The sequence below is a fragment of the Ictidomys tridecemlineatus genome, chromosome 4, assembly GCF_052094955.1.
Source record: "Ictidomys tridecemlineatus isolate mIctTri1 chromosome 4, mIctTri1.hap1, whole genome shotgun sequence".
Lineage (NCBI taxonomy): Eukaryota > Metazoa > Chordata > Mammalia > Rodentia > Sciuridae > Ictidomys > Ictidomys tridecemlineatus.
This window is the reverse complement of record NC_135480.1, coordinates 177605208-177632404: the sequence shown is the minus strand read 5'-3', so window position 1 is coordinate 177632404 and position 27197 is coordinate 177605208. Positions and strand designations below refer to the sequence as shown.

The window sequence follows — 27197 nt, the reverse complement described above, 5'->3', positions numbered from 1 at the left end:
TGCTGGGGACCTGCCCCAGCCACAGTCCCAGGCCACCCAGGTGATCTTGCCCTCTGCCCTGTGCTTTTCCAGCTGCTGCAGATGTTCTATCGGCAACAGGAGGAGATCCGAAGGCTCCGCGAGCTGGTGACCCAGCGGGAAGTCCAAGCCAAGCAGCTGGAACTAGAGATCAAAAACTTGCGCATGAGCTCAGCGTAGTTCTGAGCAGAGGCCTCTGCCATCCTGGCCCTCAGGGACGCCACTTGGCTCTGTGGGGAGGTCCAGAACCAAACCACAAGTCCCCCAAGAACAACCACTATTTCTATATTTTTTACCAGAAAACAAAACTCTCAGTCACTGAAGGAGATTCCAGTAGGACGTGGTGCCGTTTCCTATTTGCCTTCTCGCAGCAGTTTCTGCACTGACTGTTTTTAGATGTTCTGTTGAAATCTGCTTCTGAGGTCCACGTGGAGCTGTGACTTCTCAAGGGGAAAGAACACTGCAGGAAGTTAGAGCTGGTAGAAGTGGGGAGGTCAGGCTGCCCGTCATCTCGTGTAGAATGGGGGGAAACGGAGGCAGGAGGGCAGTGTCCCCACTCACCCCATCCCAACTGACACATGCTTCATATGTTGGACTATAGAATCCATAATTCTGCTACTCAAAAAAAAAAAATTTAGAAGTTAGAAAACCAGTGATCTGGCCCAACTCATTCTTTGAAAAGTGAGGAAACTGAGGCTGAGAGAGAGGCAGGTGAGGCTGGGCTGAGCACCTGGGTCTCCTGGGTGAGTCTTTCTGCTGTTTCTGGCCCTGTGCACTTCTCAGCCCCCAGGACAGTGAATATGTTGGGTCTGGCCTCACCTGGGCCTTGACTGACTTGGTGACCTCTTGCAAAGTCCTTCTTTCTCTGGTCTCAGTTTCTCCATCTTAAGAAGTGGGGGGGACTCTGGACGAGCTCCCTCCACCGGATCTGCCACCAGAGACCTTGACTTGAGGAAAACCACAGGTGGGGCCTGGGTTTGCTGCAGAAACTCACACTGACCAAGGGGTCAAGTTTAAGGTCAGGGAAAGATTTAGCCCAATTCTAGAACTCAGACAGTCAGTCAAAACCTTCCTTTCCAGCCTGCATCAGATGGATGTGAGTAGACTCCTATGTGGGGATACAGACCTCAGAGCTGTGTCCTTGACTGCTGGCTACACAGCGCCTCCTGCAGGAGAATGTAGGCAAAAGAGCCCCCACTCCCCAGGAGGCAGTGGGTCCCCAGCACAGGGTACCAGCAGAGCCCTGTGGTCACTCACCGATGGCAGTTTCCAGAGAGGGATGAATGCACTAGGTGAAAAGTAGGACCACAGATGACCCTGAAGTTCCGTTCCCTTCTGGCCCAAAAGTCTTCTGCATCATCCCTCTTTTGTGAATCTGTTTCCTGGGTCAATTCAGCAGCCAAGCCAGACTGGGAATGATGAGGAGTAAAACCCATTCCTCCTTCCCCAAGAAGAGTGGACATCACATTGGGTGACTGGAGCTCAGATGGGGACAGCAGGAGCTACCAGCCTGGTAGGCAGCCCTGTACATTAGAATCCCCTTGACAGCATTCAGGAAATGCAGATGCCCAGGACTCACCTGGATCCACTGAAGCCAACTCTCGTGAAGGGCCTGGCCCTCTGCATAAGCTGCCCAGGTGATTCTGCAATTCAGTGGACTAGTCTGTCAGTACCTATTTGCCGTAAAGATGAGAATTGTGAGTGCCAGACAGGAGCCCGGGAATCAGTGCTGATGGTCATCTCACACCCCCACCCCCACTAGCTAAGGCTGATGTCCCCCGTTAGCACACACCAGAGATCCACGGTCCTTGTCTTATCTCCATTTCCTCAGTTACTGAGACTCACTCCCAGCCAAAGCAACAGCCAAGCTTGCCTTACCGTGCCGCAGAGCAAAAAGCCAAGTCCCAAGCATTGTCAGGAAAGTAGGGTCCCTGGATGGAGTAACCCCATGCACTTCATTTGTGGCCACACTTTACAGTTTACACAGCCCCTTGTCCACTCACTGGCACGTGCTACTGGAACACAGTTCTGTATTATAATCCCCTTGCTCAGAAGGGAAGACCTAGCCTCAGAGAAGTGAAAACCTCATGTCCAAGGTCATTGGCTACCAAGCTGGAGGTGTGTGTGGGGTGCATCCAGAGAGAGAGCTTCTGAACATGACTGCCCTGTGCCATCCCTTCCCAGCCCCCTCCCCCCCAGAGACCCAGACCTCCCACTCAAAAGCAGGAGACAGGCAGCTTTGAACAAACTTTTTTTTTTTTTTTAACATTTAGAATAAATTATTTAAATTATTTCACAGCAAGGGAGAGGGATAGATAATTTTTATCCGATATTTTTTAGAACCATCTTTTTTAAATACTACTTTTTTTTTATGTTCTTGAGGTGATGGAGCAGCACATGCCCAGCACTGGACATGTCCTGCACTCAGACAGTCTCCTTACTGCAGACCCCGGGAGCCCCCTTTCTGTTGACTCAGGAACTTTCCGAGGGTGAGGACAGTACAGGGAGATAAAGTTTGGCTGGTGTCCATCTTAGCTCTATAATAATTGTGCTTCCTGGGACAAAAGTTGAGAACCATCATAGAGGAAACAGGAAGTCAGAAATCAATCTATGCTTTTAATATGAAACCGTGCCTGAAACAGTTTGAATGATTGTTTTAATGTTTCTGAAATTCCTTATACCTTTGTAATAAAAAAAATTAAAAAAGAAGTAAAAGTGAAAATAGATATGGAATTGTGCAATGGAAAGAATGTAACAAAATAAACATCCGGCTATAGACAGTTTAATACAGACAGTTTAATACACGCAGCTTTTCGCTTCTTGATTTGTTTCACTAATGCCAAATAAGCAACTACTTTACAGCCAGAAACAGGGCTAGGAAACAGGGCAGGTCCTAACACACAGACCCCCTTCTCTTTGGAAGTGGCTGGGAATATGGAGAAGGGGCCAAGATGAGGGCAGTGCTGGTTGTTCTGCGAGGAGAAGCTGGGGATGCTTCCTAGAGGAGGTGACAGGCCTTAACCCAAAGTTAATAAACAGGAAAGAGAACATTTGGGGAGCTGAATGGAACTCCAAGCAGTGAAAAAAAAAAAGAAAAAAGCAAGTCCCCCAGTCTGGGGGATCAATATGGCAGGGCCCAAGGGTCTTAAAAACCAAGGACCTTATAAATTTTAGCCTGAGGATAACTGATCTTGGCCAAAAAGCCAAGAAGCGATTCTTTAAATTGTGGAAAAGGGCTCTCCCAGCAAAAAGGCACAAGAGTATAGGGGAAAGAGTGGGTGATGCTCACTGTCCGGAAAGGCCACCCAACTTCGGTCAGGAGGAAAGCCCATTTTCTTCCAGTCACTTAGCCCAGTAGGAGGGAGCCCGGCTTTCCGCGGTGGCCACCTGCGGTCCAGGGCAGGCACAGGAAGTACCCAGCTGGCGGGAGGATGCAGGGAGGCAGAGTCCTGGGCTCCGCCGGATGGTGCCGCAGCTTCGCAGCCGCCCAGCGCCTGCCCAGCCTCCGCCCCGCCCCGGACCCCGCCAGGTTTCGATTCCGTGGGAGCCGCGCGGTTCCGCGCTGCGGGGGTGCGAATGGAGGGCGCTGGGGCGCGGAGCACGACCCCCGGGGGGATCGGCTGTGCCGAGCCCGAGGAGGCGCGCGGCTGGCTTTGCTCGGAACATAGCGACCGCCCCGCGGAGCTCTTCTGTCGCCGCTGCCGCCGATGCGTGTGCGCGCTGTGCCCCGTGCTGGGCGCGCACCGCGGCCACCCGGTGGGCCTGGCGCTGGAGGAAGCGGCCCACGTGCAGGTGGGGAGCGCGGGTGCAGGTGGGGAGCGCGGGTGCAGGTGGGGAGCGCGGGTGCAGGTGGGGAGCGCGCAGCGCGCGGGGAGGAGGCCGAACCCCTGAGTAACGGACAAGGAGAGCGCTTGCCCGAGGTCCCACTGTCAGTTCCCTGTTAAGAGCTGAAACATGAAGATGACCCCAGAGGTCATCGAGGGGATAGACCTAAGAACCGGAGACTGAGGCCCGAGGAAGGGCAAAAGTGATCCAAGGCCACCTGGTCAGCTTCAAAAGAGGTGGGTTTAGGAGTGGGAACTGGGGAGCCCAGGCTGGTACCCAGATGTCCTTGGCCTTGACCACCATGATGGTCCACCCCACTACCGTGGGCTATTAGAAAAGCTACTTTTTAGTTAACAGAAGTGAACCCCATCTACCCACAGATGGCAAACACCCACACAGAAAGCCACCCAACTGTGAATTGTACCATTGCTCTAGAAGTGGTCTCAATGGCCCCTCTACCTCCCTGGGTGTGCCTCTCTTCCCTGTATGCCTTGCAGCTCCACAACCCAAGCCAGCTGTTACTAGTATTAGTCATTTATTAATAACAAAAGGAATGCTCCAGGACCTAGGAACAGACCTTGAAGTCAGTCCTCCACCAGCCTATAGCCCCCACCCCAGGGAGATGCTTTTCATCCTGAATCCCTCACTCTGAGGTAACACTGTTAATGGCCAGGGTCTCAGGACTCCTGTGCCAGCCCTGCTCTGGACTTGTTTTGTGGCTCTGGTCAAATCCCTTGTCTCTGGACTCCCTGAAGGTCTGCCTAGCTCTCCAGTCTCTACAGACCTAGATCTACCATGTCCATCCCAAAGAAGTCCTCTGTGAGGAGCCCTGCCCTTCGAGAACTTTTTCCCTACAAGCATGACTTAACACCACCACACTGTGACAATCTTGGCATTCCAAGGTGAAACTGGACCCACTGGGGGGCTGACTGGTGGAGTCCTGGGTTCAAGGCCTGCCTGAGCCTTCCTGTTGGTCTCTATAAAATGGCTGTAATAATAATACTTGCTCCCCAGAACTATGTTTATTCAGAGTTAAAAAGGCTGCTTTCCAGAGATACAGTGCTCCATTTGTTCACCTGCCTGACCACCTTTCTTTGCACACCCATGTTGCATCCACACATCTACACACTCACCTACCTGTCCATCATCCATTCATCCATCACATCTATCCATACCTTGTGCCATAGGTGTGTCAAGTCATTGATCCTATTCTTCTCTAACCTGGAGGAGTTCCTGACTGGTTGAGGGAAGACAAAGGGTGACAATACAGTGTGATAAGCCCAAGGCAGTGGTGAGAACCAGATGGAAGAGAACTGGAGGCACGATGCCCCAGAAGATTTCTTGAGGAAGGTGTCATTGGAAGTGACCTTGAAGGATGGGTCAGATCCCAAGACACCTGGGTCTGGAGGGAACAGGCACCTGGAGGTTGAGGGTGTTCTTGACCCACGATGGACAGGACCTGGGTGCAAGGGCACCTGCCTGTCATCCCAGCAACTTGGAAGTCTAAAGCAGGAGGATTGTAAATTTGAGGCTAGCCTGGGCAACTTAGTGAGCCCCTGTCTCAAAAAATAAAAAGGGCAGGAGATATAGCTCAGTGGTAGAGCACTCGCCTAGTATGTGTGAGACCCAGCGTTCAATCCCCAGTACCAAAAGAAAAAAGCAACCAAGAAGGAAAAAATAGCAATTTTGAAAAGCAGAGCTGGGCCAGGTAGGAGGAGCGGTCCAGCCCTGAGTGATACCTTATGTGGCCTCTAAGGATCAGTGTGGCCCAAGTCTCGGCTCATCCTCCAATTTGCCACCAGACTTGGGGCGAGTCACCTCACCTTCCAGTTCTCAGATACCTCTTGCTGACAAAGAGCACAGGAGTGAATAGAGATAAGGATCTGTTATCTGAAAAGGGACAGAGATTTGAATTTTTTCCCCTTAATTCTCTCACCTACAGAAACTCATCCAAGAATGTTTACAGCAACTGGAGACCAAGAAGCAGCATCAAGTTGGCAACATCACCCAGATAGAAGATGCAGCCGAGAAGCTCAAGGCAAGTGGACGCTTCTTCCCTCTTCCAGTGGGGCTATCCACATTTCCCCTCAGACGTGAGTGTCCCCTAGTGTGGCATCAGGGGAAATAAAGACCAATCTTAAAGGGGCAGTCAGGGTGGGTGGGCCTGGAGCTGACGGACAAATTCAATGCAGAACCATGAAGTGGGCACGCAAGTGAGGGCCCTGAGACTGCCGCATCATCAGCCACGGGAGAATCTGCCTGGGCCAGCGCCCCAGCCTTACCTCCTGCCACCGCCAAGGCGCCGTCTTGTAGCAGCTGCTCTTCTCTCCTGGGGCTTCTAGACGGTCCACCTCCCACACCCCAAATTGCCTTAAATAGAGCAAAATGCAGTCTACTAGTTGGGCACAGTGGCACACACCTGTAATCCCAGTGGCTTGGGAAGCTGAGGCCGGAGGATCATGAGTTCAAAGCCAGCTGCTCAGCAGCTTAGCAAGGCCCCAAGCAACTTAGTGAGACCCTGTCTCTAAATTTATAAAAAGGAGGGGGTGGTGCTGGGAGTGTGGCTGTGTGGTTAAGTTCCCCTGGGTACAATCCCAGTACCAATAAAAATTCAGCTCACTGAACATACAAATCTCTCTTAAGGTCTCTCTGCCATGAAGGAAATTAAATAAGGTATACCCATATTGTATAAATACATACTTCTTCAGGCTTTCCCTTTCATACAGTGTGTATTTTCTGTATCTATTTCCTTGTTTTTTAATTGGCTCTGGGGATTGTGCCCGGGGTGCTGCTCTCCCCTGAGCTACATCCCCAGCCTTTTTTATTCTTTTATTTTGAGGCAGGACTACACTCAGTTGCCCAGGCTGGCCTCAAACTTGTGACTGTCCTTCCTCAGCCCCCAGGTAGCTGGAATCCCAGGCCTGTGCCTTGGTGCCTAGCTGTACAATTTTTACGTAAATGGATTCTTTTGAGGGTTTGGGGCACAAAGTTGGGTCTGATACTGTGAGTTGCCACTTTGACTATGAAAAAGTGGTCGCCTCTTTAGGCGCCTTCTGTGAGAACTCAGGTGGGTCCTTGTCCCCCTGGGCCTCAGCCGCTCCCTCCTCACAGTGAGGGCTGGGATGGGGCATGCCCTACAGGGTCCCGCCTCACAGAGGCCTGGCCCCACTGACTGACCCACACAAGGCAGAGGGGAAGACTGGCTCTGGCCGGGGGAGCCGCTGGCACCAGCTCTTCCCAAGCCAGGCCCACAGGAGCGTGGAGCAGGGCCTGGAAACCACAGCATGCTAAGGCCATGAAGAGACCTCCATCTTTGCCTGACCCCTGTTATCTGCCAGGTGTCTACATGCCCCAGTGTGAAGAGACCTTTGTGGCTCACACTTATGGCCTCTGTTTAATTATTAATGGTCTCCAAAAGCAGGACTCTGGGCTCAGGAAGGTACGACTGTTCAAAAGAACTTGGAAAATGAAAGTTAACAAGTTGGAAAGTACCTCCCTGCAGAGGGTGGGGGAGGTGCCCGGCTGTTTGTCCTGAAGAAGACAGCCAGGGTGCAGGTCCGCTGCCTGCAAATCCCTCAGCAGATACGGTTTGGGGGTCCCCAGGGAAAGACAGAAGACAGCCAGGGTGCAGGTCCGCTGCCTGCAAATCCCTCAGCAGATACGGTTTGGGGGTCCCCAGGGAAAGACATAGGACCCTCGTGGAGGGCCTAAGGGCTGTGGAGGTTCCAGCAACTTTTTGATTTTTTTTTTTTATTGTTGGTTGTTCAAAACATTACATAGTTCTTAATATATCATATTTCACAGTTTGATTCAAGTGGGTTATGAACTCCCAATTATACCCTGTATACAGATTGCTGTATCACATCAGTTACCCTTCCATTGATTTACATATTGACATTCTAGTGTCTGATGTATTCTGCTGTTTGTCCTGTTCTCTACTATCCCCCAACTTTTTGATTTAAAATAATCATAGATCCAAAGGAAAGTGCAAAGCTAGTACACAGAAGTTTCGTGTACCTCCTCCTAGTTTGCCCCCAAGAATTGTGTACCTCTTACGTAGCTATAGTGTAATATCAGAATCAGAAAATATTTATGTCCATTTCCCCGGGCTGGCCTTGAACCCCTGAGCTCCTGCCTGGCCAACCTGTAGCTGGGGTTGCATGCTGCCAATGTCGGTGTTAAAGGCTGTATATTCCATTGTTTGTATATTCCATGATTCATTAAGCCATTTTCTGCATGTCGAACAGTTAGATTTTACCTGGTTTTCCCCTAGTGCAAAAACAGCAGTGCAGAGAACATATTTTGGCCCCTTGATTTGCCTCCTTTGGGACAGGATCCTAGAAGGGACACATTGCAATAGGCACAGCCTGTGTGAGAAACCTAAGGCATCCTGTGGAGTTGCGGCTGGTGTGGTTTGTGGCAGAGAGGTTGGGGCAACCACGCCTCCTGCAGTGGCAAATGAGGGGAAAGACCATTCACATGGAAACAGCCTTGTAAACAGATCAATAAAGTTTGTGCAAGGTCCAGAGTCTGTTGTACAGAAGCCAGTGACCAAGACTAATCGCCCACTCCCTTTTTAGGGCACAATTGAGAAGAACTTGGTCATTAATCCCCAGTCAACACCCATTTATGATCACATCCTTGTTAATAGGCTTCCCCCATCATGGCACCTTAGGGGCCAATATATCCAGGTGCAGGGAAAATCTAACACCCACCTGCAATCCTCTCTACTCAAATGGGAATAGATGACACTACATCTCTTCTATGTTCTTCTTCCCGGTTTCTTCCAAATTTTCTTTTTCTTTTTTTTTTTTTCAGTACTGATGATTGAACCCAGGGCTTCATACATGCTAAACCAGTACTCTACCACTGAGCTACATCCCCAGTCCTTTTTTTTATTTTTAAATTTTGAGACAAGGCTGGCCTCAAATTTGTGATATTCTTGCCTCAGTCTCCCCAGTAGCTGGGATTATAAGATTATGCCACCATACCTAGCCTGAATCTTCCAAATTTTCTGCAGTAAGCTTTTGATTCTTTTAAAAATTATAAGAAAGTGTGTGTGTGTGTGTGTGTGTGTGTGTGTGTGTGATTTTTTTTAATTGATTACTATCAAATCCAGATATAGGCTAGGGATTTAGAATGTGCATAGGCTAGCTAGGCACAGTGGCACACATCTATAATACCAGCTGTTCAGGAGGCTGAGGCAGGAGGACGGCAAGTTTGAGCCCAGGGGCTGTGGATGTGGCTTAAGCGGTAGCGCGCTCGCCTGGCATGCATGCGGCCCTGGGTTCGATCCTCAGCACCACATACCGACAAAGATGTTGTGTCCTCTGAGAACTGAAAAATAAATATTAAAAATTCTCTCTCTCTCTCTCTCTCTCTCTCCTCTCTCACTCTCTCTTAAGAAAAAAATAAAGTGCATTCATTCCTTTTAAAAAAAAAAAAAGTTTGAGCCCAGCCTGAGCAATTTAATAAGATCCTGTCTCAAAATAAAATATAAAAAGGGCTGGGATGTAGATCACTCACTGGCAGAGCACTTGCATAGCATGTGTGAAGCCCAGAGTTCAACCCTCAGTACAGAATTAAAAAAAAAACATGAAGAACTTAGGCTGTCAGAGCCAAAGGCCATTCTAGATGAGGCTCAAGGCTGGGTGTGGTGGCAGGAGCCTATTGTCCAGGCTACTCAGGAGGCTGAGATAGGAGGATCATTTGAGCCCGGGAGTCGGAAGCCAGCCTGGTCAACAAAACAAAAAGCGAGGAAATAATTTCTCACTGGTCACATGGCGAGGTGGGACCTGGGCTAGAGATGCATCCACCACGTGTACCCAGACAGGAACCACTCTGAGGGGTCCTGCAGAGGGATGTCCCAGGGAACTATGGCTCAATCATGGAAGAGACCAAGAGGTCAACCAGAGGTCATGAGACACCCCAGCCCCTGGGCCAGTGTTAGCAGAGCACAGGGGCCAGGGCCCCAGGGCAGAAGCTAGAACCAGACCAGGCCTGCCCTGGGGGAGCTGGAGGACGAAAGGGACTCGGGGAGAGCCTGCCCTGGAGAAGGGGCGCTGGGGCAGCCCCCTTGCCTCACGCTCTGGTCTCCCTCTAGCTCCTCTCTCTATAACCAAACCGTGGAGGAGGATTTTGGAAATTCAGCCAGCAGGGCTCAGCCCTCTGCCCTACAGCACAAAGCAGAAAGTACCTGAGCAGGGTGCAGGGGTACTCGCCTGTCATCCCAGCAGCTCAGGAGGCTGAAGCAGGGGGATCACAAATTCAAAGCCAGCCTCAGAAACTTAGCCAGGCCCTAAGCAACTCAGTGAGACCCTGTCTCTAAATAAAATTTTAAAAAGGGCTGTGGATGTGGCTCAGTGGTTGAGAGCCGCTGGGTTCAATCCCAGTACCAAAAAAAAAAAAAAAAAAAAATGTGGACCTGAGACACACGGGCCCAGGCTGGCAAGCGACACAGTAACTGCTGGAAGCTGCACTCAGTAGCCTCAGATCCTACTCTGGGACCCACCAAAGCTGCAGGAATGGAATCAGAGCATGCAAGCAGGGGACCCAGGGGGTGACACGAGCCAGCCTTTGCCAGACTGGAAATGGAGAGACGAGGACCCTGTGAGGTCTTGCTGTTGATGTTGACGTCACTGGTCTCCCCTGTTGGCCCTGGCTACCCCTCCTCGGGACAGCCACAGCCACCATATCACAGTCCTGGGGGCCCCAAAGCTCATGTGGCCTGGGCAGGGTTGGAGAGCCTGGCTCCCTTCCCAGGTGGCACAGCCCAGGAGAGGTGCCCCGCAGGGCTGTCCAGTGTCACACTGAGTTTTCAGGAAGCTGCTCTTTGCATCCTCCTCACAGTCCCCTCACTCTCCATGGGACCCCAAGATGGATTCACAGAGTGGACAGCTCTCCATGGACAAAACCCCCCGCCCTTCCCTGACCCAGGGCTCCGTGGTGGGTCTCCCTCTTTCTCAGAATCCTAAGGCTCCTCTCAGCTGGACCCTGTCAGGCTCTTACCAGCCACACCCAGCTGTGTCCAAACCCCAGCCGGTTCCACCTGGGGTCCAGTTCCATTTTGAATCCCTGTGGCCCAAACCAGCACTTCCTTGTTTCATTATCAGCGCTGTCCTCCCCCTCCCCTCCTCTGTCTTAGCTGTGTTGTGTAACCAGCCCTAGCTGCTTAGACAGGAAGTCTTCTGCGGTTTTTTTTTTTTTTTTTTTTTGGCACTGGGGATTGAACTTGGACACTCAATCACTGAGCTCCATCCCCAGCCCTATTTTTTAATTTTATTTAGAGACAGAGTCTCACCGAGTTACTTAGCTCCTTGCTTTTGCTGAGGCTGGCTTTGAACTCTTGATCCTCCTGCCTGGGATTACAGGCATGCGCCACCTCACCCAGCTCTTCTGGTGTCTTTAATCGTTCCTCCTGCATTGGGTGTGGTGTCATGAAGCCTCTTCTGTGTATTGCTCTTGACTAAGGCACTGCTTGGCACAGCTTGGTTAGGAGGAGACACCTGCCTCTTGTTTATTTATTGCCTCCAGCCTGTTCATCTCTCCAGGGTTTGGAACACATTTTCTTTCCTTCCCTTGGTCATTCAGTGAAGATGTATTCATGTTTAGGTGCATGGACCTACTGCAACTTTGTTATCAGGGCCAGCAATGCAGACCAAGCCCCCGCCATCCTAAAGCCAATTGAATCCATGAGGTCTGTGGGTTGAGCTAGCCCCAGAAGCCAAGCACCGCCTAAAGAACCGTAGAGGAAACCCAGCTGGGGAGCTCATCTCCTGGGTCTTGCCAAACCACACAGCAGTCCCACTAAGAAGAGAACATGGGGAGCCTGCCCCAAGCCCGGCCAGGTATAGGGGTCCTTCTGCTACGTGGATTACACAGATGTTTGGGCTGAGGAAAGGAGCTGGCCTGTGGTTTTGGAGTTTTTTTCCCAATTGATTTCTATTTTATTATTTCATAAGTGAAATAATAAAGTGAGAGCCTGTCATTCCTACCTCTCCAATCCCACCCCTCCTTCCAGACAGGACCTCTGCTAACATTTTCATTGCACTAGTAAACATACACAGGGAGGTGTCCTTATGCAGTGTTTGCTAGTGGGATTATTGTGCATATGTTATTTGGACACTTGCTCCTTGCCACCAAGCCAGGACACATAGCTCTACTGTGTTCTTCATGTATATATATTTTATGGTGGTAAAATATATGTAACATAAAATCAGCCAGTTTTAAGTGTTCATTCCTGGGTGGTAGTTACATTCACAAGGTTGTACAACATCACCCAAAATAGAAACTCTGAAACCATTGAACAGTCACTTCCCACTCCTCCTCCCCCAGCCCCTGGTAACCTCTACTCTGCTTCCTGTCTCTGTGTTGCCTATTCTAGGCATTTTGTGTAAATGCAATCATAACATTATTTGTTCTTTTGTGGCTGGTTTATTTCACTTAGGAAAATGTCTTGGAGGTTCATCCATGTGGTAACATATGTGAGAACAATGCATTCTTTTTCATTATTATAAATTATTTCACCGTGTGAATGTAGCATAACTTATATAAGTAACATACATGCACTTCCCATATTGGAAACTGCACCCAACTCTTCTCTGGACTCCATGGATAATGCTATAGTGAGAATCACATGGTCGTGACGCTCATGTGAGCACATTTTGTAGGATCAGTTCCTATAAGGGGAAAAATGGTGTCTTTAGAGTAATGAATCTTCCCAATCAGGGATGTGGGGTTTTTTAAAATATTTTATTGATTTTTTTAAAAAAATAAATGACAGTGGATGCATTACATTTCTTATTACACATACAGAGCACAATTTTTCGTATCTCTGGTTGTATATAAAGTATGTTCACACCAATTCATGTCTTCATGCATGCACTTTGGATGATGGTGTCCATCACATCCCACCATCATTGCTAGCCCCCTGCCCCTTCCCTTCCTTCCCACCCTCTGCCCTCTCTAGAGCTCGTCTTTTCCTCCCATGCTATGGTTTTTTCCTTCCATGCAGTTGGAAGGTTTTTCTTTCAGTACAGTTTTATTCTTTTCTTTATCTAAGTGCTGGGAATCAAGCTCAGGGCCTTCCAGATAACTGGGCAAGTGCTCTGCCACTGAGCTCCACTCCCAGACCATTTCCATTTCTTTTAAGTTTATTTTTAGATATTTTGCTATTTTCTTCCTTACTTTAAAAAGCATCTTTATTAGCTGGACACAGTGGCGCACACCTGAAATCCCAGCAGCTCCAGAGGCTGAGGTGGGAGGATTGGGAGTTCAAGGCCAGCCTCAGCAGTGAGGCCCTAAGCCTCACAGCAAGACCCTGTCTCTAAACAAAATATAAAAAAGGGTTGGGGATGTGGCTCAGTGGTTAAGCACCACTGGGTTCAATACTCGGTCCCAAAGCAAGACAAAAAAGCATCTTTATTTCTCCATGCACTTTCCTATGGGTGCTGGCCAGTACTTACACAAGTTTTAATTATTATGAGTTGATCTTGTATCTGCCACTTTACTAAACTTAGTTTGTAGGCATTATAAGTTTTTTTTTTTCAATATCAGTTATTCTGGAAATCTTGATTGGCAAACAACTTATCATCTGCAACTGGTTTTCTTTTTAGGTTCACGCAGAGTCAAGTAAAACCTGGCTGATGGACAAATTCACTGAACTCAGATTACTACTTGATGAAGAGGAAATGCTGGCCAAAAAATTCATTGATAAAAACCTGCAGGGGGCCCTCCAGGTGTACAGGGAGCAAGTGGAGTCTTGCAGGAAGCAGATTGACGTCATGGGCAGTCTCTCCAGCAGGGTCTGGGGTATCAGCCAGGAGCCCAACCCTGTTCAACTGCTGCAGGTAATGCTGGGGTCTCTGCTCGTGCTGCTGCCACATGCCACCCCATTCCACCTCGGCTGTTATGGCACACTGTTCCTGTAACATGTAAAGGGCATGGAGATCTGCTTGTCAGCATGTGGAATTTCTTGCTCGTGCACGAGTGTGCAGAGAGTGCATGTTGTCAGGAAGATGGTAGACATCTTGGACTAATTAAATAGTATCAGCAAACACCATCTTCGAGGGCTTTGGTGTTCTAAGCATTTTTTGTATCTCAGCTCTGATAGTTACTACAACTCTACAAAGTGGACTTCTCATCCCATTTTTGCAAATGAGAATTTGGGGCTCAGGGAGGTGAAGTGGGCTCACATCGCTGCCAGATGGCAGAGCTGGGATCATACCCAGATGTATCTTAACCAATCCAATCCACAAGGCAGTGTTTTTGTTGTTGTTGTTGTTGTTGTTGTTGTTGTTGTTTGATTTTTCTTTTACTATACTGGGAATTGAACCCAGGGATGCTCTAACACTAAGCTACATCCCCAGCCCTTTTTAATATTTAGAGACAGGGTCTCCTGAGTTGCATGCATTGGCTGATCTGGAACTTGTGACCCTCCTGCCTCACCTCCAGAGTTGCTAGGAAGATAGGTATGATCCACCACAACAGCTACTCAGCCCTTTTTTTTTTTTTCATTTTTGTTTTGAGACAGTCATCCAGGTTGGCCTTGAACTTGCAATCCTTCTGCCTCAGCCTCCCAAGTAGTTGGGATTACAGGTGTGCACACAGTGCCTGGCTCTGCTTAGAGTGTTAAGACACCTCTCCTGAGGAGATTCTGGTATCATAAAACACAGCTTTGGGGCTTTGGCATCGCTTTCTTCCATTTTCTTGTGCCACAGCTCCTAGTTTTGACCATTCGTCATCCCTCTCTCCTGTTCATTTGTTTATGTATTCCTCCAGTACACACTGAGCCGGGCCATCTGCAGAACGTGAGGAGCTCACAGTGGGGCAGAGAGACATGCTAAGAAACAGATGTATGCAAAGCAGCTCAAGCAAGTTAGCAAAAGTATGTCCAAGAAATGGTCTGACTCTCTATGGGGGTTGGGGCCAGGTCAGGGAAGACTTCTAGGAGGAGGCCACAGTAGAGGGGGGTGTGGGAAAATGAGTAGGTGTTTACAGAGGGACAATTCAGAGAGGACATCCGGGCAGGAAGGAAATATGGACCCATGAGAACCTGGCAGGCTGGAGAACTACCTGGGGTGGCCTGGCTTGAGGAGGGGCAGGTGTAAGGCAGGTGGTATTGAGAGATGGAGCTGGGTCAGGAGGTCAGGGTCAGTTCATGAAGGGCCTCATGTGCCAAGCCAGAAGTTTAGACTTTGTCCTGTAAAGAGATGGCAGCCAGGGGCATGTTTGGAACTGAGGAATGAAAGCGTTGGCTTGGGCATGTTACTTAGGTGACGGGGTGGGAATGGACTGGGGTCCCTCCAAGGCCAGAGGCTGGGCGGGGTGCTGGAGGGGAGACCACGGGGTCCAGGGGAGAAATGAAGGTGGCCGGGACCCAGGTAGGGGTAGTAGGGTGGGAAAGGCAGGTTCAGAGATGCAACAGGAGTGGAGTTTGGAGGAGGCGGGTGAGGATGGATCCAAGGTGGTACTTGGGTTTCCTGCTTGAGAAATGGCACCTGGGTTGGGTGGGGATTTTTCTCTGAGTCTACAAAGGCGCAAGTCAGATGTGCTCAGTTTCACTCATTTAATCCATCATACAGATCTGTTGAGAATCTACTGTGTGTGTATCAGGTCCCATCAGACATGGGTGCTGGAGTTACCAGATGGTAGCGTTTTGTCCTCTATTGGGGACAAAACTGGGGAGCTCTACCCCACCTACATGCTCCCTGGGCCAGCCTTCCACCTTCTCGGGGCTGCTTCCGGCCACCCCTGGATTTTCTGCTTGTGTTCTGTCCCCTGGCCAGCTCTAAGTGGAACCTTAGCCCTGGTTCCCACCAAAATGAGTATGGACCCTTGCCTTCTTTGGCCAGGTGATACTGGAGGCCTCCCTCAGCCCCCTCCCAACACATAGGCTCCCGCCAGGTGGGGCACCCGTCCACCCAGGCCTTGTGGGGTAGCTCAGCCTGCCAGCCAAGGCCTGCTCACCTGGGGCCATCTCCCTCCTTGCCCAGGACCACCCTTTTGAAACCTGAGAATACAGGCTCGTAATCGTAGTATAGGAATATAACGGTTTAAAGCAAGGAAAGAGTTGATGAGCCAAGAGAGGTGGGGCGTGCCTGTGACCCCAGCTACTCCTAGGCTGAGGTAGGTCTTGAATCGCAAGTTCAAGACCAGCCTGAGCAACTTAATGAGACCCTATGTCAAGATAAAAGATAAAAAGGGCTGAGGATGTAGTTTGGTGGCACATGTCCCTGGGTTGGGTTGGGCCACAAAAACAACAACAGAGAGTTTATGAAGGAGTATGAGGTCACCCGCAGGACCTCCAGGAGGACCAGAGAGTCAGGAGGAAAGACCAGGCCATAGGGGTTTTTATGCCGGTGTAGACCCCACCATGGCTTCTGCTGGGCAAGACCTCAGGCCTCCAGCGCCACTGTCCCTGAGAGTCACATGCCACCATCATTACCTCCCCTTCACTTCCAAATCCTGGACTTGAGTTGGTGGGATCTCATCACAGGCCTGTGCCCTGGTGCAAAGAGGGCTGGGAAGGGGGAGTTTCCTGGCTTCCATTTAGCAAAGCCACATGGCTAAGGCGGCTGTGAGCTGGAAAACAGGACACATGCCCTCTGTGGTGGCCACAACCCCCACAGTCATCTCTCCAACTGAACCTTCCAGGGTCCTCCTGGGACATGGTCTCCTGCTCTGTCCTGTAGACAAGCCCCAAAATGGACTCTTCCTTCAGGAAGACTGGCCTCTTTTTCTGGGGCCCTGTGCCTGAGGCAGACCCCTGTTAAGTGTCTCCAGGCTGAAGCCTCATAGGGAGGGACCCCAGAGATGGAGATCACCTAAGGCCAGGTAGTCACTGGCTCCTGCCTCTGTTCCTCAAAGCTAGCGTGGGGGAGGCCTCAGAGCACTGGGAAGGGAGGGAGGGAAACTCGGAGGGAGGGAAGGAGGGACTCCGCAGCACCAGCCCTGAAATGACCTCCGCATGCCTTCCACTCAGGCCCGCAGGCTGTCTGTGTGGCGCTGCTCTGGGGACACGGCCTGGGCTAGCCAGGGTGCTGGGGTAAGCTGGGGTCTGGTGCCTGGTCTGGGCTTGTTCCTGGGTGCCGCAAAGGAGGCTGGGATGCCGCCTGCAACCTCCAGCATCGCCCTGACCCCTGTGCCACCCACACAGGCCTACACAGCCACTGAGCAGGAGATGAAGCAGCACATGAGCCTCGGGGAGCTGAGCCACCCCGTGCCCCTGTCCTTCGAGCCCATCAAGAGTCTCTTTAAGGGCCTTGCGGAAGCCATGCAGAGTACGTTTCAGACACCACTAGACGTTCGCCTGAAGGAAAGTAAGTCACCATGTGACCAACTTTGAGTCCTTAACTCCCAAGTGCCCTGTCACCCAGAGACAACTGCAAGGGTTGCCACCCTAAATCGTGTCTCCCTCTCACACAGGCCCTTGTCTGGGCAGGCAAGGGCTCCTGGGCCTGGTGCCCAGCCCCCACTTATGACTCCGACATCTCCTCCTACCCTTCCCAAGATGGAGTCTGCCTGCCTCTCCCCAGCCACAGGGCTCTGCTCTGTCCCAACCATTCCTGCAACCCTGTCACCTCTCAGGTTTGCCCACTCTGGCCTCCCAGCAGGGTGGCCAGCCCTCACTCCTCTCCCCTTCTTCTCTGCGACCCAGGTCCTTCCTGGGGTGTTGATGAGATAGATTCAGGGCCTCACAAATGCCTGAAGGGCAGAGACCACTTTGGGTACAGCTCCAAGGTCCCCACAGGGCCTAGCACAAACCAGGTACTTTATTGGTCCTTTCCTGACTCCTTCAGTCACTCACCGCTATGATGCTTTGCTCAGAACGCTGACAGAACCCTACTATGTGGCAGGCCCAAAGGGCCCATGACATAGCCCGTGCTTTTGTAGTAAAAGAAGGAAGGTCCCATTTCCTGAAATGGGAAGGGGCCCTTAGAATTGGAGGGAAGGACTGTTTGGACCTACTGGGTGTGGGAGGTTTGAGCTACCATGTGCTGATCTCACACCGGTAATAGGATGGATGGTTCTAGAGTTCTAGAGGTTGGCCTCCCACAACCATCGCAGGCCATGAATGAGTGCCCTGAGAGCGATGGGTAGGCAGAGGTGCCTCTGAGGAGATGGTCTGAGGAGGTGGTGAACTCATCAAGGTGGCCCCCTGAATGCTCTTGAGGGGACAGCCTCCCACCCTTTTTCTCAGAACTGGATCCTTCCCAGGACTCAGCTCTAATGGTTTGGCATCAACCTCCACCTGGAGGCTGCCTCCCATCCCAGGGTGCTGCACTCAGGAGCTCATCTACTCTAGGGCTCTCCGTGGCCTGCCCCCCCCCCCCAGCTGTTTGTGGTCCTGGAGCATCTGGGTCGCTGTGAATTTTACATTTCCTATTCCAGTTGTGTCTCCCAGGAGGGGAGAGTGTGCAAATCTTTTTTGTGTGTGGATCTGTGCTGCTCGAAGAGCTCTAGGCGATCATTTCTCACTCTTCATTTCAGACATCAACTGCCAGCTCTCAGGCTCCTCCAGCACCACACTTGGGACCCTGCTGAAAACAAGCCCCTCACCAGAGAGATCGCTCTTCTTAAAATGTAAGACCCCAAGAGTGGAGAGGGGGTGGAGGGGATGGGAAGGACAGGTGCAGGGGAGAAGAGCAATGCCCCCCCCCCCCCCCCCCCCGTCTTCAGTTAAAGAGACCCAACTTGGCTTTTTTTCAAGAACTTTTATTAGTAGTCTTTTAATACTAGATGTTCATTGTAGAAAAATTAGAAAACATAGGATATTACTGAAAATCTTTCCCCTATTTAACTAGTATGATTTGTCCTTTTACCTTTTTTTTTATTTTGCATAGCTAATGAACATATAATGATGTAACACGGTATCATACTATACACATTCTTTTATAGTCTGTGTTTTCATTTACTGATATATTGTGAATATCTCTGTTCCCTTAAAAATTAAGGGTAAGAGGCCGGGATGTAGCTCACAGGTAGTGTGTTTGCCTAGCATACAAAGGCCCCTGGGATTGATCCCCAGCACTGAAAGAAAAAAATAGTAGGAAGAAAATAATAGAGGCAAATCCTGCCAGGACGGGGGTGGGTAGGAGGAGAATAGAAGTTCAGTGGATTAGAGAAAGAGGAATGAACGGAAGGGAGGGGAGACAGGAAAAGGAAAGGCAGTGGAATGACTCTGACTACTTCCCTATGTACATATATGAATACACCAAAGTGACTCTCACTATCATGTACATCCACAAGACTGGGGTCCTAATTAGAATAAGATATAATTATATTGTATAGTTATATCAAAGTGGACTTTACTGTCATGTGTAACTAAAAAGAACATATAAAATTTTTAAAAAATTAAAAAAAAAAGAGACTGAGGCTATAGCTCAGTGGCAAAGTGCTTGCCTAGCATGTGTGAGGCACTAGATTGGATCCTTAGCACAACATAAAAATGAGACAAAATAAAGGCATGCTGTCCATCTACAACTACCAAAAAAAAAAATTAAAACAAATAAATAAATAAAAGAAAATTATAGAGGCAAATCTTGAAGAAAATCATAAAATAGAGGTGTACAAAGGAAAACAACTACCTCTCCCAGAAATAAATGCTGCTAATATTTTTATCTATTTTTTTCAGACATTACAAAACATACATATGTGGGTATTTTCAATTGGAAGCATATTCTTTCATATTTTATATTCTATTATATTCTTTTAACATAACAGTATAGCTTAAATACTTTTCTATTTCAATAATACATTATTATTCATGAATGGATCATATTTAACCATTCTCATATTGCTGAACATTTAGAGAGGTTTACATTTTCAATCCATTTTGTTCATTTTTGTTGAATTGATTAATGAGTGGATGAATATGCCTTAGCTTATTTTCTGATTATTTTTTAGGAATAATTTCTCCAAGAATTACTGAACATACATTTTTTCTTTCTTTCTCTATTTATTTTGGTACTGAGGATTGAACCTAGGGCATTTAATCATTGAACCACTTATCCAGCCCATTTTTATTTTTTATTCTGAGACAGGGTCTCACTAAGTTGCTTAAGGCCTCGCCAATTTGCCAAGGCTGATTTTGAACTTGTGATTTCTCCTGCCTCAGCCTCTGGAGCCGCTGGGGAGAAAATGAAATTTTAAAAATACACTATTTTCAGTAACATTTTCTTTAAAAGTAGGAATGAATCTAACAGTTGATATGTAAAACCTCTCCACAGAAAACTCTAAAAACATTACTAAAGAATTTAAAGACAGCTTAAATAAATGGAAGGATAGATCATGCTTATGCATCAAGATAGTGTTATTATCTGTACTACAAACTTGGTGACTTAACACAAATTTGGGGCTGGAGTTGTAGCTCAGTGGTAGAGCACTTGCTGGCATGCCAGCGGACATGGGTTCCATCCCCAGCAGTGTCCCCTACCCCAAATGCCTTAAGTTACCCACAGTGACTTAGGTCTGGGCCAGTGTTGGAGCCCAGATCAAAATCCCCCTCACCAGCAACCAGGCAAGTCTAAAATGGTCCCTACCTAACCCTTCAGGCCAGGATTTCAACCTGGGAGATTTGACTGTTATCTCAGGGGAAGGATCAGCAGGTGACTTGCTAAGCAACCAAAGGTATTTTTCCTCATTACAGTTCCGTAGGATGTAAGTGCAACAAAATCACTGGCAAAATCAAGGCTGGGCTTCTTTCTGGGGAAGACCCAGCCCCTTGCCTTTTTCCTGTCACTAGAGACTGCCTGAATTCCTTGGCTCATAGCCATTCTTTCCATCTTCAAAGTTAGCAAGTATCCATCTTTCTGCCCCTCCTGTGAGCACATCTCCGCCCAACTCTGCCTCCCTTTCGGCTTTAATTAATATGGGGCTGGGGTTGTGGCTCAGCCGTAGAGGGCTCGCCTAGCTCGTGCGAGGAGCTGGGTTCGATCCTCAGCAACACATAAAAATAAATAAAGATGTTGTGTCCAACTACAAGTAAAATAAATAGATAAATAACCAACCCAACTCCTGTAATTGACTACATTGGGCCCACCTAGGTGGAGCCCACTGACTTCTCCACCGCGCCCTGCAAAATGCTCTCTTTAGAGTATCTGATGTGGTAAAGTGTTCATCGATGTATCAGTAAATTTTTAAAATCAGATTACGTAAGAGCATGTGGAGTATGATACCAATATTAAGAAAAACTAAACGTCAAGTTAAGGACAGAAAAAGATTGGAAGGACACACACCCAGTGTTAACAGTGATAGGATTCTTTTAAATAAATTTTTAGAGACTGGCGGTAAATTCCAAGGTACAAAATTCAAACATTAAAAAGGACATATACGGTAAAATTATCTCTCCTTCCCCTTCCTCCAGCCGCCGAGGAAATTGGGGTAAAGGGTGGCTTTCCCTCGCGCCTTCGGCAATTGCCCTGCTCACCTGTGTGGCTTGGGGGCGTGTCCGGAGATGACCCCGCCCACCACGCGTATCCGTGTCCCCGCCCCCCACAGACGCGCGCACGCCCACGCTGGATCCGGACACGATGCACGCGCGCCTGCGCCTCTCCGCCGACGGCCTGACGGTGCGCAGCAGCCTGCTGGGCCGCCTGGGGCCGATTCCCGCGAGGCGCTTCGACGCGCTGTGGCAGGTGCTGGGTCGCGACTGCTTCGCCGCCGGCCGCCACTACTGGGAAGTGGACCTGCAGGAGGCGGGCTCCGGCTGGTGGGTGGGCGCCGCCTACCCCTCCCTGCGGCGCCGCGGGGCCTCGGCCGCTGCCCGCCTGGGCTGCAACCGCCAGTCCTGGTGCCTCAAGCGCTTCGACTTGGAATACTGGGCCTTCCACGATTGCCAGCGCAGTCGCCTGAGGCCCCGCGATGACCCCGACCGGCTGGGCGTCTTCCTGGACTACGAGGCCGGCGTCCTCGCCTTCTACGACGTGACGGGCGGCATGAGCCACCTGCACACCTTCCGCGCGGTCTTCCAGGAGCCGCTGTACCCGGCCCTGCGGCTCTGGGAAGGGGCCATCAGCATCCCCCGGCTTCCCTAGGGACCCACCGGGCAGTGAGCCCCAGGCGCGCTTGTCCCTGGCGTGACTGGTTTGCTTTCTAAGACCTTCTCCCGGGTCCAGCGCTCCCCCACCAGTGGGTTGTTTTGAACCTCTTCCCGGGCTAGTTTCAAACGTGTCCCCAACACTGCTGCTGCCCTTTCCCCCACCACCATGGCTTCCGCTACACTACTTTCAGTGCAGGTTTCTGAAGGGGACGTACCCGTACCCACAGGTGAGCTTCAGCATTCTGGCTTTGTCAGTGCAGTTGTGCTCAGCCAGAGAACCGTCTTCATACGGCGCCTAGACCCTCCTGGCACATAGTAAGCACACAGTAAATACCAGCCTGCGAGTCGCACAGCGGTGGCTCTTCTATTCCTTAAGTTTCTGTGATCTGTCTGCTCTCCACCTACTTCAGCTTGTCCACGTCACCTCCCTTCAGAGCAACTGCAAGGGCTTTTTACTTCCTGGTCTGAACCCTCTCTCATTTTCATCTTCTAAACCTAAAACTAGAGGGATCTGTCTAGAACTCCCAAGAACTACAAAAATGAAAAACAAAACTCACCTTCCCTTAGCATTCAAGGCTTTTCTAGTCTGCCCTCCTCGGCTTAGCCTCATGCAGGTCCTGTTGCTTTTTTCAAAGAGGCTCCAGTCGGAACTGTCAGTTCTGCCTCTGCCTCCCTACCCCACCCCCACCCCACCCCACATGGCGCAGGAAAAGCCTTTCTTCTCTTTGCCTGTCTCAGTCTTCTCAGTCCACAATAATCTCTCTTACTGTAAAGTCCACACATCTGGGACCTGTCTTTCCAGCTTGACTGGAAGCTTTCTAAGGGCAGCTGTGTCCTAAACCCACCCTGACCTGAAAAGTTTACAAAGTTCCTTTCCTCCCAGGCAATGAATGAATGACCAGCAGGCTGCTACCACTCACTCAGAATGGCCAAGCTGGGAGGACCTCATAGATCAACCTGACCTCATTGTACATTTGGGGAGACAGGTTCTGAAAGCAAGAGCTGCCTTAAGTTACCCACAGTAACTTAGGTTTGGGCTAGTCTTGGAGCCCAGATCAAAAACCCCCTCACCAGCAACCAGGCAAATCTAAAATGGTCCTTACCTAACCCTTCAGGCCAGGATTTCAACCTGGGAGATTTGACTGTTATCTCAGGGGAAAGATCAGCAGGTGACTTGCTAAGCAACCACAGGTATTTTTCCCAATTGTCTTAGGAGAAAAACTGGGATTTGGGTAGTTGTAGATATGCTCCACATAGATTGCTTAACTCAGATGTGACCAAGGAAACCCCCCAAACCCAGTTTTTTAAATAAAGTGACCAAGAGAAAAGGCCAAAGGGCCAGGCCCTTAGAGGCCAGCTCCTCCAGCAGAGAAAGGTGGCATCTTCCCAGGGCCCGTACCTGTTTTGGAGCTCAGCGTTCTGACCTGTCAGTTCCCTTGCTGGTTTTGAAGCTCTGATGGTGCTAAAGCGTATTCTCTCGCTTTTCATTTGGGGATGCAGTACCTGATCCCCTTGTGGTTTAAACAGACTGTATGCATTCATTAGTTTGAACCATATAAAACAGTCAAGTTCCAATGATCTGGGGCTTTAAAATGGTACTTTATATTGCAATATAAGTTTACTACAAGGCAGAAGGAATCAAAGTGCCTTCAGTTCTAACCAAATAATTGAAACTTCCACCTGAATAGATGACTAAGCACTGTGTTCTAGAAATCTTGAGTAAAGAGAAAACTGAAATAGGGAATGGCCCAAGGCTGAATTCTGACAGGCAGACAACATTCCTGACAGATGTGTACTTCACATTTCCACCCAACCCTGAAGACCAACATGTCTTCCCAGACCCACTGCTGCAGGGGCAAAGCCATGACAGCCCTCAGATTTGCCTTGCAACTCGCCTCATCTGAGCCTTATAGTGTGGAGGGCAGCAGTTAGTTACCCCATTTATACATGGCAAAAATAGGAGTTAGTTGCTCAAGGTCACAGAACTAGTGTTGGAGTATGGGGGTCTGGGCTCCTGTCCATCAGGATGTACTGTTCAGGGTGGATGCAGCTGGTCATCCAGCTCCTCTGTTGTTGAGCTGAATGTGATGCTTTGCTGTCACCTGGTTCTATGTGGGACCTGAATCTGCCTTTGGATTGCATTCTTTGGGTGGAGATGAGGCTTTCAACCTAAGGGGACTTGTTTTGAGAGCTTGGGATTTAGGTAGCAGAGATAGAGGTGAACTATAAACAGGAGAACAGCTGTGAGCCAAGGCCCATACTATGAGAAAACTGCAGCAGCAGCCCATAATCAACCACGTGATCTTGGACCATTTTACTTCCCATAGCCCTTTCTGTAAAAGGGGATAATGACCCGAACTACCAACAAGTCAAGGTTATGAAATTGCCTTAAAAATTGTGCAGTGCTACATCATGCTAGGATTTATTAGCACTTCCCCTGGGAATTTATTGTGCCCCTGCTGCAGGCCCAGCCACTATGTGTCAGCAGCGGGAGCCTCCTGGATACTCTCAGCACAGGAATGAAGCTTTCCTTGGGGTCCACATCCATAAGGGTGATCATGTGCCTTAATCTCTTCTAGAATTAAATTTGTAGAAATTTCCTTATTGATGTAGCAAATTTTATTCCCCTGTGGTTCTGAAGATCCAATCCAGATCCTCTCACAAATGCCAGGCAAGCACTCTACTGCTGAGCTACACCCCAGCCCAGTGGATATTTTTAAATGACAGCAATTTTCTAATGTGGTTTTAATAATGTATATTTTTTTCTTGGCCCTGAGGATCAAACCCAGGACCTGACACATGCTAGGCGAGTGTTTAACCACTGAGTTACAGTGGTTTTGTTTAATAAAATCTGAATTTTGTCACTTGCAACTGTGTTCTTCATTGGGAGCTCATGTTGCTTCAATCAAATATGTAGCATCCGGGCCTGGACAGGCCCTGGCTCACTTCCTGTCCCCTTCACAACCTACTTGTGGTCATCAGCTGGTCCTTGATTGAATATCTCCAGTGGTGGGGAGCCTACCCCTCCTGAAGTTAACTCACTAAGTTCTTGCTTCCATGGAAACAAACCCCAACTCCCAGCTGTTCCTACCCCAGATAATATTATGCAGCTTTTGATGTCTTTGTGACCATCCTTTATCCTTTAGCAACATGGAAGCCATTTGTGGTCACTTAACAGTTTTGGGAGATTTCAGGGACCCTCTTTTCCTATGGTATCTCTTCTATCTATGATTCCACTTTGTCAGTGACATCAGCTGGTGGGGGTGCAGCCTAGCAGAGGGCACACAGGTGGCACTGCAGAGCCCAGGCCTGGTATGCCAAGGCACCCTGTGTCCTGATGAGAATGCTGCATAAGAAGGGGAGTGAGCATGAGAGCAGGGGCCCAAGTCTGAGTCTGCCATGACCTGCCCAGCGGGGCAGACCTTTAAGCCTGTCCTTCTTTCCCATATGCCACTCCTGCTAATGCATTCCTCGGGCACACTATGGGCATTTTCCAAAACCTGTGCACATGGGTCCTCCCTCAGTCACTACACAGCCTGCAAGCCTGAACTACAGCGCCACCTCTTTTGGGAGGCTTCCCAACCAGTGCCCCTCTCCCACCATGCTCCCGTCTCAGCTCCCATGACTCTTGTCTACATCTTAGCAATTCTTACACATAGGGCACTGTCTGTTAAGGGGTGGGGAACTCTCAGGACTACATTGCTGCTTGTGGGTCTGCACATTCCGCTGGTAGGTGCTCAGGGATATCTTCTAGACCTGAGCTTCCCAATTGGAACTGGCTAGAGGTGTGCCCAGATGTTAATCCTTCAGCCCTCGGGTATCCTGGTAAAGCATGAAGTACCTTTTAAGCAGCTGTTACTGGTTGCTGGCAACCTCATACTAACCTGCATGTATCCACACATGCTGTCATTTTCTCTGCATGCTATGATGGAAGCATAGTCTCACCAGAGGCCCTTCTCCATTCTCTCCAACACATGATACAGCCAGGGAATTGAGTCTTTGTGACCTTAGAAGCTCTTCACTTCTCAGTTGCCATCAATTCCTCCCCTTTGGAGAATCTAGTTTGGGGTACCAGAACCACCTGGATCTTTCTGCCAATCCAGGCTGTCAGAACCTAGAGGTGACCCACTGCTCCTTGTCAGAAACAGCTTCCCAAATTCTCAGCTGCAGCCCAGGCCTTTCTCTCCTTTCCTTCCAGATCCAGGCCCTGGAACACCTCTTTTCTACCATATTATGTCTCTGCTGTGGGGGGAAAAGGCCATCAAATCATAAACTAGTTGTGTGTATGTATGTGTGTGTGTGTATATATGTTCAGTACTTGGGACTGAACCCAGGGCACTCTACCACTGAACTGCATCCCCACACCTTTTTATTTTGAGACAGGGTCTCACTAAAGTGCCAAGGCTGCTCCTACCTCAACCTCTGCAGTAGCTGCCACTGCACCTAGCAGAAACTGTTTACTCAACCTCTGCAGAAACACTAACCAGAAACTGATACTGTCACACTCAGTTCTTAGCAAATCAATTTGCAGTTTCACTTCAACCCAGGACTGACCTCACCCCACCATAGACCCAGCCCCCTCCAAACGTTGTTTTGGGACCAACAGGAGGAGGCCCCAGACTCACAAGTAAAGAAACTTCAAAAGGATAATTATATGTATTTGAAAGGAGATTCAAATACACTTTGAAATAAGAGTTATATAGTAAATAAGGTCAAATAAATATGAACAAAGATCACAAATTTGAAAAGATATTTGAAAAGGATTAATGTCAGTATTGGCTCAAAAGAACAAAGAAAAATATCACATTGAATCGCTGTAAAAGGTTCATGCTGTGCTACTTCAAGGAAGTAAAACAATGAGAATATAATACCTGGTTTTATGATTTATGTGACATAAAATTATTTTGTTGAATGTGGAAGGGCTGATCTCAGCATCACCCCAGATTTAAAAGTTACAAGCTCTGAGCCCCCTGCTGCCCATCCCTGCACACAGATCTGTTTTCTTCCCTTTGCACTTGTGCCCTCTGGTTTACTCACTGTGCTTTGGCTCTTGCACCTGCCTATCTGAGGGGCGGTTCTATAAGAAAGGACTGCCCCTGCTCACTGTTGTGTCCCCATACTCAGCAGAGCCCAACAGAGAGCAAGCCCTGGGGATTTGCTGAAAGAAGGAATGAGCGCTACTTCTGATTTGGCTCCACAGCCTCCAAGCCATACAGCTGGCCCACTAATGCCCACTGAGAAGTGGCAGCACAGCGATGGAACAGGAAGCAAGCAAGGGACACAGATGGCACAGAGCCTGACATGCAAGCACAGG

General features: G+C 49.3%; 2 protein-coding genes across 4 annotated transcripts in view; both read left to right on the top strand.

The window, feature by feature from the left end:
- Positions 1-2826, top strand: part of Coro2a (coronin 2A) — a 52264-nt gene extending 49438 nt beyond the window's left edge. For both annotated transcript variants that reach the window (XM_078047862.1, XM_040286088.2), the window contains exon 12: positions 73-2826. In XM_078047862.1, coding sequence (XP_077903988.1) covers positions 73-198 — 126 coding nt within the window. In that variant the 3' untranslated portion in view covers positions 199-2826. The remainder of the gene's footprint in view (positions 1-72) is intronic.
- Positions 2827-3472: 646 nt separating this feature from the next.
- On the top strand, positions 3473-24754 carry Trim14 (tripartite motif containing 14). 2 transcript variants are annotated; one of them, XM_005326310.4, is made up of 6 exons: positions 3473-3810; positions 5786-5881; positions 13458-13691; positions 17000-17162; positions 18334-18426; positions 21343-24754. In XM_005326310.4, the coding sequence occupies exons 1-6, from the start codon at positions 3595-3597 to the stop codon at positions 21876-21878; spliced, it is 1338 nt and encodes a 445-aa protein (XP_005326367.1). In that variant the 5' UTR covers positions 3473-3594; the 3' UTR covers positions 21879-24754. The 2 variants fall into 2 exon arrangements, with proteins under 2 accessions (XP_005326367.1, XP_040142019.1); XM_040286085.2 differs by having other exon boundaries at positions 3670-3810; positions 5786-5936.
- Positions 24755-27197: the final 2443 nt, after the last annotated feature.

What these genes read in the sequence shown, in the direction of transcription:
- Trim14 (XM_005326310.4), top strand. Translation starts at nt 3,595, where the DNA reads ATGGAGGGCGCTGGGGCGCGGAGCACGACCCCCGGGGGGATCGGCTGT. An exon ending in AGGAAGCGGCCCACGTGCAG is followed by an intron (nt 3,811 to 5,785) that starts GTGGGGAGCGCG and finishes TCTCACCTACAG; the next exon opens with AAACTCATCCAAGAATGTTT. An exon ending in ATGCAGCCGAGAAGCTCAAG is followed by an intron (nt 5,882 to 13,457) that starts GCAAGTGGACGC and finishes TTTTCTTTTTAG; the next exon opens with GTTCACGCAGAGTCAAGTAA.